Genomic DNA, 15,000 nt, shown 5'->3' with positions numbered 1-15,000 from the left:
CCATTTTGTATATTTATTATTCCAGAATTTGGATTTAATGACATGTGTACTGATAAATGTATGGATGAGACTATAAAAGCAAACTATGATTTATCTGAGTATAAAAAAGAATTCAGTCCCAAAGAAACTGCACAAAGGAGAGCAGATTGTAAGTCGAAAAATACATACACACATATACATATATATATATATATATATATATATATATATATATATTTGTATGTATATTACCACTACCCTTCAATATAAACCATGTCTTATTTATAATTTTGCAGTGGTCAAGTTATTAATGTATTACTACAGAGATAAAATATATAATATAGAAACAAGTGCTGATGTCGTTTTAATCATGTTACTATATTTAAATTCGGCAAATGAACTATCAGCAAAGGGTTATCTTGATGTTAGTTCTATATCTACAAATGACGAATTTAATTTAATAAATAAAACAATTGACAGAAGTCATAAGGTACAAAAATATATATATATATATATATATATATATAATTATATATATAATGGTTGTGTTGTATTTTATGAGTCCATAATTTTTTTATATAACATATTTGATATATTCCATATGTTTATTTCTTTTTTTTTTCAGTTTAATAAAAAAATTAAAATAAAGAAGAAAACCTTCTTTAAAATAGCCCCATTTAATTTTTTCCGAGAAGAAGCACAAGAAGAAACAGGAAATGAATCCATTTTTGCTATTGATGATATTATAAAAACTTCATTATTAGCTAAAAAATCTCAGAATTATAATTCCTTATATGAAACAACAAAAGATTTATGGAATCAAATTCAAAATATGTATTCTGCATCATATGGTTTTGTAGAATCCAAAAAAATCAAAACCAAAACTTTTGTTGGATCCAGAATTAGAAATGTAGGATTTTTACTTAGATGGTTTAATTATAATAAGGCCCCATCTAAAAATATTAATTTCTTAGTTAATAATTTTTCTCCATTAGTTTCAATAAGTTTGCAATTGGGTAAATGAAAAAAATTAAAAAAATGTGGGGAACACACACATCACAAATATATATATATATATATATATATATATATGTTATTATTTATTTTAATTTATATTTTATTTTTTTTTTTTATTGTCAACTCTTTGCAGTATTTTTCATAACAACCATGATAGAACAATACGAATCAAGCTTCTTAGGAAATTTCTCGGCAGTTCTTAAGAAAATATTTACACTAGGAAGAAGTGGAAAACATCCAAGAAATTATAACGACTTAGTAAATTTTTCAGAGGTAGATTATTTACAAAGAACATCTAAAGCAAATAATGTTCAAAGAATTATTATGCAAATTATTAGAATGTTGAAAAAGAAATTCTTATCTTCTCCATATACACCTACATTATTAGCTCAGTATATGTCTATCTTCCTTTCTTTATGGCTATTTGAAGGAGAAAAGTATATTTCCCTACAAAATCCAAATATATCCAGATTTAAAAAAATATTCTTCCTTACATACTTTGTTCATGGTATGGAATTTTTTTTTAAAACGAAAAAAAAAAAAAAAAAAAATTAAAATAAATAAATAAATAAAATGAAATGAAATAAATATATTTAATATGTGAATGTTACTATGTTGTAAATATGCATATATATATATATATATATATATATATATATATATATATATATATACATATATACATATTTTTATATTTATTTTTATATTTTTAGAGAAGGGACCTGTTGAAAAGGCTGTAGATATTATATACAATAAATGTAGAATGAAAACAGACAAAATCGTTCTTGGATGTATACATGATTATGGAGGTAAAGAAAAGAAAAAAATTCTCGGACTGATAAGTAGAAAATGTAAACCTACAAAAATTAGTATTAGAAAAAGAAGTATTCGAAAAGTTTTAAACAAACTCATGAGCTCATTAAATGATCCAGTTGACATATTAAGAATTGCTGTTGATACTGCTACAAGATGTGATCATTTTAATCGTAGTAAAAATATTGATAATGTAAAAACCAAAAAAAATAAAATTAATTATGAAATATTTGTAAAGTCCGAGTTATCCATTAGATATATCTGTGCCGATGTTACAAGTAAGTTTATAGAAAAAAAAAAAATAATAAATATGTGGGATAAATAAATAAATATATATATATATATATATATGTATATGTTTTTTTTTTTGTATTTTTTTTTTTTTTAGAAAATATCGTTAAAAAAATTATCAGAGATGTATCTAGACTTAAAAATATGAGTGAAGCACAAAATGTCATAGACAGCGGATTAAATAGAGTTCAGTACTTAAAAATAAGAAATTACAGAGATAAAGAAAGTAGTTTCACAATTTTATGTCCATTTATGGAAGGAAACGACAAAAATATAAGAGACCTGGAGAGAAGACAAATATCCCTATTTGTTCACAGTAAGAACATACATAATATAAATAAATAAATATATATATATGTGCATATATATATGTATACATAATTTTTTGTTTCAGAAAACATTGGAATGTCTAAAATAATTAAAGGAAAATTCATCAATATATTTAAAAAAACAATTAATATGAGGGAAGGTAACGTTCATAATATTATTTACATAAAAAAAAAAAAAAAAAAAAAAATTATTATTATTAATGTGCCTTTTGATATACATATATATATATATATATTTTTTGGGATACATTTTTAGGTATTAAATCAGATAGTGCCATATCTATAAAAGTTGGAGGTAAAATAAAATTGTTCAAATTAAAAATTTCTAATGGATAATATTAAAAATAAAAATAAAAAAAAATATGTTTTTTTTTCTTAAATTTTTATGTTCAATTTTTTTCTTTTTTTTTTTAATCTACCTCAGCGCGTAAATATAATGGTCTCATATTCACAGGAGGTAATATTTAGACAATTAAAATAAAAATAATAAAAAAACCATCACACATATATATATATTTATCTATTTTATTTTATTTATTATTTTATTTTTTTTTTTTTTTTTGTAGGATATCAATTAAACGTTGATAATTTGGATCGTAATTTTTATAAAAATAAAAATGGAAATATTTTATAACATAATAATATATACTTGAATAAATTTTATATATTATTTCATATAATATTTGTTGATATTATTTTATTTTATTTTTTATTTTTTTTTATTTTATTTTAGAAAATACACTTCATATTGGATTATCAAAATCAAGTAAATATTTTTATAAAATAAAAAAATTCTTCTTTTAATAGTTATTAGTATATCACATAAATATATATATATATATATATTTTTTTTAATCATTATAGGAAAAGTATATGATGGTAGAAAATATGTAGACGAACTAGAAATATTAAAAGGAGATGGTAAGATAATAAAAATATTTTTGTACTTTTACATATATAAGAAACTATTCTTAAAGTATTATTTTTTGTTCCATTGTTTCTGTATATAAATGTTTTTTTTTTTTTTTTTTTTTTTTTTTAGGTGTTAAAAATATATATATGAAGGGAATAAATGAAGATAATGAAAGTAAGAATAAAAGCATATACATGCATACATACATATATATATATATATATATATTGTAATGTCATTTTATAACATGTATATACTTATTTTTATTTCATCAGGAATTTATGAACTTCAAAATAATATGAAGGTATCTGAATTTGACTATGCCATACAAAATCCTGATGGTAATTTTTTTATTATTATAAAAAATTCATTGAATTATGAAAATGTGCACTATGTATTTATTTATATTTATATATATATATATATATATATTTTTTTTTTTTTTTTTTTTTTGTGTGTTTATCTATTTATAGCTAACATAATTGTTTTTGATGGAAATAATTATATATCATCTTACGCTCTTCGTAATATGGGACTTGAACATGAGAGTAATAAAAAAAAATAATATAATAAATGGATATATCAAAAAATGAATAATTAGAATAAATACATATATATATATATATAATATATTTTGTTGATTTATTTTATTTGTTTAATTTTTTAGGAATTGTTTGGGCTGGTCCAAGTGTAGGATGGACAGCAGAATTTGCCTTAAGTGCCATCTCTGATAATCCACGTAATATATAAAAATATATTATATATTTTTATAATTTATTATTTAATAATATAAAAAAATAAATATTATTTTTATTTATTTATTATGCAGTACCAATATTTGATGGATCTGCTTGGGTGTTACTTGAGAAATTAAGCATCAGAAGTATTTTAGGTTAGTTTTAAGAATATATATATATATATATATATGTGTATATATATACATATATATAATTTTTTTTATCGATTGTAGGTAAACATTTACCAAGTAATGTAAATGGAAATTCATTGGCAAATACAGTCAATTTTATTATTTTAAATAAACATGGAAAACCAATATTGAAAAACACAACACGTAAGAGAAAAAAAAAAAAAGAAAAAAAAAAAAAAAAAATTCTTATATGTTTGTATATATAATATATAAATAAATATACATATATTTTTATATATATATATATATATTTTTTTTTATAGCTGTTATTAACTTAAAATATGCTACCTTCACATTATCTGGTATTGTAAATTTTGTCATTAAAGCAGAAAAGGGAATAGGAAATGAAATTATTGTACACACTAGAATACCTTAAAATGGATGATACTAATATATAACCGTTATTTTTTTGGTTTTATTATTTTTTTTTTCCCCCGGAATTCATCTTAAATTATTTATTCCTTTCTATTAATATAAATGATATATATATATATATATTATTATAATGAAAAAATTTTAAATTAAAATAAGAAAATATTGTGAAGGATATCGAATTTTCATCTATTTTATTTCATTCCTTATTTGTTTTTATAATTCATATTTTCTACATTTTTTTTTTTTTTTTTTTTTTTTTTTTTATTTGTAATTATTAATAAGTGTTTATTAATACATATATATTTATATATATATAGTATTTTCAATATGTTATATACCTTCGGGAACCATTTTTATCCTTTTCATACAAAAAGGATATATAATATATATATATATATATATATATATATATATTAAATTTTGTCTTTTTTTTGTTTTTGTGTTTTTTTTTTTTATGTTTTAATGTTTTTTTTTTTAATTTTTAGCTTAATTTTCTTTTTAACATTTTTAAATACCTTTTTAGTTTTTTTTTTTTTTTTTTCTTATGAAAAATTTTGATTGCTATAAAATCATGGACATAAAAGATATTACAAATCTGTTTCTACTATTTCTGATTTTTGTAATATATATATATTGATACTTATGATATAAAAAATTTAACTATTAAAATAAAAAAAAAAATAACAAATAAGAAATAAAAATTAAACAAATATAAAAATAAATATATATATATATATAAATACTTTTAATAATATAGAAATATTTGTATAAAATGTAGACAAATTCTTTGTTATACTTCAGAATTCGAAATAACATTAAATAAGATTACAATAAATATATTCTTCATATAAATTGTATATGTATATATTTATGTTAAGCATACATATATAAATATATATATTATATTTTTTTTTTTTGTAATTTTTTATGAACAGTTCATCATTTTATATATATATATATATATATATATATTTTTATATGAACAGTTCATAATTTTTTCATATATTTTTTTGTAACATAGTTGTTTCATGCTTATATGTGCACACACAAATGAAAAGAAAAATTATGAACAGGTTCATAATATTATAAAATGTATTCGTTATATCTTCTAGACAAAAAAAGAAAAAAAAAAAATGTACATATAAATAACATATACAAAATATGTGTTTATATTTAAAAAATTATAAAATGTACATAAAAGAAAAAAAAAAAAAAAAAAAAAAACAGAAAGAAAATAAACAAGAAAATGTTCAAACAAATATCAAGTTTTTCAATGATTAAAAATATATAGAAATGTTTATATAAATATATATATATATATATATATATATATATATATTTCTGTGTTGCGTTAAATTTTTTATAATATATATATATATATATATATTTCTGTGTTGCGTTAAATTTTTTATAATTTTTACAAAAAATAATTGTTTCTTTTTCCAAATAGTACTTAACAAATTCTATATCGTAATTATATATATATATATATATATAATATACATATAACATTTTTGAATTTATTTTATATATTTACCTCTTTTATATTGCACATTGGAATGTTTTCGAAATAGAAATATAGAATATGAGTTCAGAGGTTTCTGCTCAAATAATTAAAAAAGATGGATCTCCAAAGAAATCGATGAATCCACCTAAGAAATTTCCTTTATTATTAAAAAATAAAGGAAAGTCACCACGTAATATATAATTAAAAATGATAAAAAAGAAAAGAAAATTTTTAAATTTTAAGAAAGAAGGATATTTTTTCATATATAATGTACACATTAATAAAAATATATACCCACAAAATGTATTCACATTTTGAAAAAATATTTTTACACATTATATATATATATATATATACATATTGATTTATTTATATGTATCTATTATATATTCATATTTTTTTTTGTTTTTTTTTCTTTAGCTTTTATTCAAAAAAATAATATCACAAATAATAGAGACGATGATATAAACGGTGAAGGCATTAATTCTGATATTTCAAATAAGAAAATTCCATCCATATTAAAAGCGATGAAACCCAAAATAAAAATACCTGAACCCAAATTTAAAACATTAGAAATGAAAAGTGATGAAAAACAATCAAATATTAACAATGTTCAAAATGATATGAAAAAGATGATGCCAAAACTGAAATCAATCAAACCAAAAATAAAAATACCTGAACCAAAATTTAAATCATTAGAACAAACTATCAAAAAAGAAGAATCATGTATCAAGTCTACAGGTTCAAACAAGGAACCACCAAAGTCAATTATGAAACAATCTAGTACTTATAGTAATAATTCACAACCCATATTAAAAAGATTTCAAACATCGAAGAAAAAAGTGTCTATTGATTTAGTTGATGATGAAGATGATACATCAAATGAAAAAATTTTGAATAAAAATTCATTATTCAAAAATAAATATTATGAAAAAATAAATATTCTAGATAAATTAAAAAGTGTTTCCTCCAATGAAATAAATAAGAATGAATCAAATGTGTCCACAAAAGTTCCTATGGGAATAGGTAAAATATATTATTCCATTAAAGAAAAAGGGAAAGCTTATCAACCCTCATTATCTTCCTCTATCAAAGAAAAAACAATAACCAATAATGGTAGTGCATCATTGTCACAAGAAATGGAAAAAAATATAGGAAGTAAGCATCATATGTATAATGACAAAATGTTAAAAAATGATCTATCAAACGATATACAAAACAATTCAAATAGTAATCCAAAAAGGATATCAATGGAAAAAATATCCAAAAATGATAATATAATATTAGAAGAAAATAATACAAATATTAGACAAATGAGTGAATCACAAATTAAGATGTCCAATACATATGGAGAAAATATCCTAGTGGGAATCAAAGGTAATAAATCCAACGTAGGACCATTGACAACATTAAATGAAAGTAAATTAATTCAAGATACTCATTATATAAATGCTTTTTCAAGATATAGTGGTAATTATGTAGGTAAAGTGACAGGACCTGCTCATTCTATATCTAACTTGGATAAAACTCCACAAAATATAAATGATAAAAAGACATGTGTTCAAAATGGTATTCATAAAAATGGATGCATGTATAAGGGAGTTCCACCACCCTTTTATGATTATCCTTATATGATGAATTATCCTTATTGTAATAATATGTTATATAATGGTGCAATAGATAATCACCCTTTTTATTTTTATCCAGGATTTTATGTACCTATGTATCCATATGATTATTCATATAATGAGACCCTACCATTTTTTAACAATGAAAATATTATACCCAATGGAGATGATACTAGTGATACTATTAAATCCATGAAGAAGAATAAAAGAGGAGACAGAAATAAACAAAAAGGAATAAATAAAAAATGTGAAGATAATATGATTATAGCTGGAGGGCATTTGAAACCATTACAATTTAGAAATGGAGCAGAGTGGAGTAAGAAGAATGAAAAAAAATTTTATGATGAGGAAGGTGTATACTATGAAGATGATAATGATGAAGAGGATGATGATTATTATGATGAGGAGGATGATGATTATTATGATGATGATGAAGAATATAATATTGAAGACGAACTCTATAAGGAACAACATAAGATAAACAATAAACAGAAAATTTCTTATATTGGAAATTCAAAATGGTATGAAATCGAGCACAAATTGAATAATTGTCGAGGGGTTATAGAAGAAGATAAAGCAACAAAAGAAATGATGAAAAAAAAAAAAAAAAGTTTGAATGAAAAAAAAGCTTATTACGAAGACGAAACGAAATATTATGATGAGTATGAAAGTGAATATAGTAATCCATATGACAGTGAATATAATGATGCATATCTTTCTGATGATCAATTAAAAAATAAGAATATATATAAAAATGGTATATATAATAAAAGACGATTAAATAATAGAAAACAAAAGCATGATTTAGAAGAAAACACATTGGAAGATACATATAATTTCAATTTTGATGATATATATAAAAATTACAAAATTGAATATTTAAATGAAAAACTTAAATGGGCCAATGAAAACTTGAAAAAAAAGAAAAATAAGAAAAATAAAAAAAACCAAAAGGATGAAATTAAGATAGATCAGGAAGAAACAAATGATTGTGGTCATACAGAAGGTACACGAAAAAAGAATGTGGAACGTTTAGAAGATATAGCTCATTTATTTTTACCAAAGCAGAAAAAACATGATAACATGTTTAATTTATCATTAAACATTTCGAAGATGTCTAATAATGATAAGGACGATATAATAAATATGCTTTTCTCTTGTAGAGAATTAGAAAAATTGATTGAAGAACAGCATTGTGTATTGGATATGTTGGATAATGACTTAAGAGAAGTAAATGCATCATTAAAGTTACCAGCAACATGGGATAATTTGGAAAATTTTGAATTATTACAAGAAAATATTTTAAAGGAAGAAGAACATGGATTGCCATTAAATAATACTCCTTTTTTTATAAAAGGAAAAGTAGCACTAATACCAAAGGATATAAATACTTTTTTTGATGATGAAAAAAAAGGTGGATTAATAGGAAAAAAGGATTATTATATTAAGAATGTGGTTCAGATGGCAACTCAAGTGAATACCCCAACGCCTGTTAAATATGTTCCAAAATTTACAAAAGCGAAAGTAAAGCCAAAAGTGCCCTTGTTATTGAAAAATAATGCTAAAGCTTAAAAATAGAAAAATTACACAAAAAAAAAAATATATATATATATATATATATATATATATGTATATATTATTTTATATATATATTTTTTTTTTCTTTCAAATAAAATGGTTAACTAAATTTCATTTGCACTTTTTAATTTATCACTAATTTTAATTTTCTTTATTTTGAATTTGTAAAATTAATTGTTTTTATTATACTATTCTTTAAAATTTTCCTTTTATCTCATATGTTGTTATACACTTTATTAGTGTTGAACTTTTTAAAAAATTAAATGTTATAATGTGAAAAAAAAATATATACATATTTATATATATATATTATATATATGTATATATATTTTTTTTATAATATATAAACTTTTTGTTCCATATGGATATAAAATATTGTATATTTTTTTGGTTCATTTAACCAGGGGGCCATTTCATTTGTCTCTTGGCTAGTATATGTAAATGTAAATAGTATATGGATTGACATGCCTCAGGTCCATTGTTAACTACCAATCGGAAATCTCCTAAGTCGTTTCTTCTTACAATTTCAGCAACCTATATAATAAAAAAGAAATAAATCATATACATATATATATATATATATATATATATATATATATATATATGTATGTATCTATGTATCTATGTATGATATCATTGGTTTTATATTATGTAGATATATTATTTAAAATAATCACTTACAGCCCACATTAAATGTCCTAAAATTTCTTTATGTTTTTCTTCTGCTTTGCTTAGTCTAGTAAGACCATCTCTCTTTTTTGGTATGACTATAATATGAACTGGTGCTTGTGGGTATATATCATTAAATGCGATGACCTACATAAAGGTACATACACCATAAAAAATATTACATATAAATAAATATATAAATATAAATATATATATATATATATATATATATATATATATATATAATTCCGTTTAACTATTTTATTTTAACAATGATTTATAAATATACATTCAAGTGAAATATATTTCATATGATTGTATAGGTACATAAGAATAAAATAAAGATATTATATATATATATATATATATGTATGTATCCTTATTTTCACATATAAAAGAAAAAGAAGCTTACTTTATCATCTTCATATACAGGGTCAACGGGTACTTCACCTCTTGCAATTTTTCCTATTTTAAAAAAAAAAAACAAAAAAAAAAAAAAAAAAATTTAAAGGATTTAAAAGATTTAAAAAATTTAAAAGATTTATTATCATATATCAAAATATAAATATCGTATCGTGTATATATATATATATATATATATATATATATATATATATGATAAATTATTTTTTTATATTATTCACTTTTTAATTTATTTTTATATATTTAACAAACCAAAAATTGAATCTCCGTTTTCATCCTTTCCTGCAGCTGCTAATGCTTTTTCTTCTTCATCTGCCATCTTTGCCAATCGTCTGGTTAATATTCCACTATAATATATTTATGATAAAAAAAAAAAATAACATAAATTATATAAACATATGTAAATAATATATATATATATATATATATATATTATATATATATGTATGTTATGTTGTAAATAAAATGTAATATTATTTTTTCTATATTTTATATTATTTTTTAATTTTTTTTTTTTTTTTTCTTTCTATTTGTTATATTATTGTATATTTATTATTATTTTATTATTTTTTTTTTTTTTTTATGATTACGTCATAAATTTATTCTTGTATGATAATTTAACAAAGGTGCTATAAAACGAATTTGTTAATTTATTTGTTAAGAATCCCGGTATTCCTTTCATTAAGCAAACAAGAACTATAAAAATAATAAGTGATACGTATTATTTTATATATATATAATATATATTTTATTTATATGTATTTCATATTGAATATTTACATGCGTGAATAAAATATTTTATTTCATATATATATTTTCTCCTTATAATTTATGTAGCACTTACTTAAATATATAAAGACTATTTTAAAACCCATGATTGTTTATCATATATAATTATTCCATATATTTCATTTTTTTTTTTTTTTTTTTTTTTATTTTTTTTTTTTTGTTATTTAAAGATTAAGGTTTTATTTAATCAAATAAGATATACGCCTTTTTTATAAACACATAAAAATAAAATAAAAAAGAAATGTAAGAAATGTAAGAAATATAAGAAATATAAGAAATATAAGAAATATAAGAAATGTGTATTTGTATATTCATATATGTAAAATAACATAAAAATATATATATATATATATATATTAATGTTAATATTTAAAATAAAAGGTTTTTAAAAAATGAATATATTCAAGAATTTGTATATTAACATTTTAAAGATATAATATACAAATAAAATGAAAAAAAAAAAAAAAAAAAAAAAAATACAGCAATATTGATATTATTTTATTATAATAATCAAAATGTATTTATTTAATAATTTGTAACTAAATATTATTTAAGTGTACACATGTGCTTATAATAATATTATATACTTGTATTATTTTTCCAGATTATCATTTTTATTTTTTTTTTTTTTTTTTTTTACATATCCGTATTATGTATTATATTATATGATAGTATTTATTTTATTTTATTTTATTTTATTTACATTTTATGGTTAGCTTTTTTGGTAAATTTTAAGAGCTTTCCTTAATAACCCATATTAAATTAATAAAAGGGTTATATGAAAATATAAATATTTTATACATTTAAATATTTTTATATATTCAAATATATATATATATTTATAACATTTTTTTTTTTTTTTTTTTTTTTTTTTTATATCCAAAGTAAGATAATTAAAAAAAACTTATTCAAAAATGTAGTAGCATGGATATTTTATTGAAACCCTTATATAATGTGAAAATTAGAAAAAATGTATGCATAAAATATTTAAGATTTTTATATTATTTAAAGAAAATAAAATTTACAAAAGAATGGAATAGATACTATACTTGTGTGTTTGAAATACCTGATGGGTATATGAGCTTAAAAGAATTAGTTTATAAAAAATTCGGTACCTCTTTAAATATAAATCATAATAATAATTATAATAATTATAATAATGAGAAAGTGTTTTATAATTTTATAAATTATGTATTGAGAAAACCTTTAAAAATTGCCTCTTTCGATTTTGATGGTACCTTAATAAATAAAAATTTTTCTAATAACCATATTAATAATATAATATTTAATAAAGAAAAGATACCTATATTAGATTCTTTAAAAAAAGATAAACATGAAATTGTCGTTTTTTCTAATCATACTTGTGTTTCTTCATGTGTCCAAGATTATGAGCATTTGTGTTCTCATAAGTTGCCCAACTTTTTTTTAAAAATTAAAAACTTTAAAAATTCTCTCAATTATTTTTACAAACATTTTATTATAACTACACAGAAAGGAAAAAATATAAACATAAACATAAACATAAACAAAAATATAAATATAAACAAAAATATAAATATAAACAAAAATATAAATATAAACAAAAATATAAATATAAACAAAAATATAAACATAAACAAAAATATAAATATAAACAAAAATATAAACAATAATTATGATAATCAAATAATCTATCACAGTGTAGAAGATATAATATCTAAGAACAATCAAAATAGTAGGTACGACAAAATTATCGAAAAAAAGATATCTTTCAATATAGAATTATATTATTGTTTCTTAAAATTATTAAATAAGAAATTAGAAAGTCCTTATAATAAAACATATTTGTTTAATAAATATAATATCGATATTGTGTCATCCACAAATTTTTTAATAACCACCAAGAGGAATAATCTATTTTATAACAATCATAAGAGAATAATTTTGGAATTAAAAAACAAGAATATGTATAAACCATTTTTTTTATATTATAATAAAAATAATAAGAAATATATCCATTACAATTATTTGAAGAAATATTATATTTTAAAAAATTTAATTTTTAAGAAAAAAAAAAAATTTTATTCATGTAGAAAAAAAAAGAATTCATATATTTTAAATTATATAAATTATTTTTTCTCATTTGGAAGATGTGGAATAGAAGATATAGACATATTTAGTAAACCAAGCGAGGGTCAATTTTGTTTGTATATTTGTTTAGAAGCTATAAAATATTTAATTATTTTAAATTGTTATTTTAATAAATATTTGCAATTGTTGAAAAAAAAGAAAAGACTCATTATGAACAATAAGAACTTATATAAACTTTTATCTTTGAATAAAGATATTTTTTCCTTACAACAAGTTAAAGAATTAATAGATATAGTAATATATAAAAATATATATATAAAAAATAAACAAGAAATAAATATACATAATATAAATGAACATCCTTTTGATATTAATAAATTATGTTTACAAATTTTTGATATCTATATCAATTCATTATTACACAAAAAAAAAGAAAAAGAAAATATAAGATTTGTAAATTCTTTAAAATTAGAGGAATCAAAATTATTTTTATTTTTTATTAATTTCTTTTTAAATGATCAAAATGAAAAGGATTGGAAAAATTATGGTTCCAACCAAAAAATGGAAAACTTAATAAAGAAAGATGAAGAACAACATATATTTTTAAAATTATTAAATACTACAGACCATTTTGTTATGTATATCATAATAAATTTAATGTATAAAAATAAAATAATAAAAAATGTCTCTAAAAAAATTTCAGATATATTTATTAATACTGAAGAAAGTTTCTATGTGGGTGATAATATTGGTCGACCCTTTGACAAGTCTGACATTGATAGAAAGGTAATTCACACAAAAATATAAATAAATAAATAAATAAATATAAATATATATAAATATATATATATATATATATATATATATATATATAGAAAGAGATATTTATATTTTACTGTAAATAATTTTTATGTGATGACAAAAAAAAAATTATATATAAAAAGTGGAAAAAAATATATGTTGATTGATATATACATGTATAATATATATATTATTATTTTATTTTATTTTTTGATGGAAATTTTATTTCCCACCTTTATAAATATTACATATATATATATATTATTTATATATTATTTATATCATTTCTATGTTTTTATTTTTTTGTTATATCCCCATATGTATTATATATATTTTAATTTTCCATATTTATGTACATAATATTATATGTTTTATTATTCACATGAGTTTATAATATAAACCCTTAATAAAAAAAAAAAATAAATATATTACATATATAATATATATATATATCAATAAATTGTATATTATATTATATTATTTTATTTTACTTTAATTCTCATAATTTTCATATAATTTTATATTTACATATACTATATATATATATACATAAATTTTATGAGAAAAGTGGAGAAGAGTAGGGATTCAAATTTTCCATAAATTTATTCATTTTTACATAAAAATGAAATAATATATATAAATAAAAATATATACACATATATATATATATATATATAATATAATATTTGTTATGCTTTTATTTTATTCTTTTTTTATATTGTTAATTTTTTTTTTTTTTTTTTTTATGGCTTCAAACGTCGAAGAGTACAAAAAAAAAAAAAAAAAAAAAAATTAAAATATTATACATATATATAACATATACATATTTTATATGTTTTTGCCACATTTATGTAAAACAAAATAAAAAAGGAAAAATAAAAAAAAAATTA

The 15,000-nt window shown here is 19.0% G+C and overlaps 4 protein-coding genes across 4 annotated transcripts in view; 3 read left to right on the top strand and 1 right to left on the bottom strand.

The window, feature by feature from the left end:
• Window positions 1–4,646, top strand: part of PGSY75_0817700 (rhoptry neck protein 5) — a gene marked incomplete at both ends in the record, with an annotated part of 5,704 nt that extends 1,058 nt beyond the window's left edge. Inside the window, 19 exons of the mRNA XM_018785304.1 lie at window positions 26–148; window positions 276–469; window positions 605–995; window positions 1,130–1,504; window positions 1,710–2,087; window positions 2,198–2,416; window positions 2,495–2,569; window positions 2,686–2,724; window positions 2,854–2,886; window positions 2,996–3,025; window positions 3,163–3,195; window positions 3,294–3,350; window positions 3,472–3,516; window positions 3,618–3,683; window positions 3,816–3,890; window positions 4,010–4,081; window positions 4,172–4,234; window positions 4,313–4,414; window positions 4,534–4,646. Coding sequence (XP_018642271.1) covers window positions 26–148; window positions 276–469; window positions 605–995; window positions 1,130–1,504; window positions 1,710–2,087; window positions 2,198–2,416; window positions 2,495–2,569; window positions 2,686–2,724; window positions 2,854–2,886; window positions 2,996–3,025; window positions 3,163–3,195; window positions 3,294–3,350; window positions 3,472–3,516; window positions 3,618–3,683; window positions 3,816–3,890; window positions 4,010–4,081; window positions 4,172–4,234; window positions 4,313–4,414; window positions 4,534–4,646 — 2,483 coding nt within the window. The remainder of the gene's footprint in view (window positions 1–25; window positions 149–275; window positions 470–604; window positions 996–1,129; window positions 1,505–1,709; window positions 2,088–2,197; window positions 2,417–2,494; window positions 2,570–2,685; window positions 2,725–2,853; window positions 2,887–2,995; window positions 3,026–3,162; window positions 3,196–3,293; window positions 3,351–3,471; window positions 3,517–3,617; window positions 3,684–3,815; window positions 3,891–4,009; window positions 4,082–4,171; window positions 4,235–4,312; window positions 4,415–4,533) is intronic.
• Window positions 4,647–6,230: 1,584 nt separating this feature from the next.
• PGSY75_0817600 (hypothetical protein) lies at window positions 6,231–9,352 on the top strand (the record flags this gene model as incomplete). Its single annotated transcript, XM_018785303.1, has 2 exons — window positions 6,231–6,342; window positions 6,573–9,352. 2 exons carry the CDS (start codon window positions 6,231–6,233, stop codon window positions 9,350–9,352), a joined length of 2,892 nt encoding a protein of 963 aa, XP_018642270.1.
• Window positions 9,353–9,754: 402 nt separating this feature from the next.
• On the bottom strand, window positions 9,755–11,325 carry PGSY75_0817500 (putative protein kinase c inhibitor-like protein; the record flags this gene model as incomplete). The annotated part of the gene is made up of 6 exons (XM_018785302.1): window positions 9,755–9,892; window positions 10,040–10,174; window positions 10,440–10,492; window positions 10,703–10,797; window positions 11,041–11,146; window positions 11,295–11,325. The coding sequence occupies 6 exons, from the start codon at window positions 11,323–11,325 to the stop codon at window positions 9,755–9,757; spliced, it is 558 nt and encodes a 185-aa protein (XP_018642269.1).
• An 838-nt stretch (window positions 11,326–12,163) lies between these two features.
• Window positions 12,164–14,095, top strand: PGSY75_0817400 (hypothetical protein; the record flags this gene model as incomplete). Its single annotated transcript, XM_018785301.1, has 1 exon — window positions 12,164–14,095. A coding segment is annotated over one exon (1,932 nt), but the record flags the coding sequence as incomplete, so codon positions are not given.
• Between the last annotated feature and the right edge of the window lie 905 nt (window positions 14,096–15,000).

This window comes from Plasmodium gaboni, chromosome 8 (genome assembly GCF_001602025.1).
Source record: "Plasmodium gaboni strain SY75 chromosome 8, whole genome shotgun sequence".
NCBI classification, from domain to species: Eukaryota; Apicomplexa; class Aconoidasida; order Haemosporida; family Plasmodiidae; genus Plasmodium; species Plasmodium gaboni.
The sequence above is the reverse complement of the archived record's forward strand: the minus strand, read 5'-3'. Positions and strand labels throughout refer to the sequence as shown.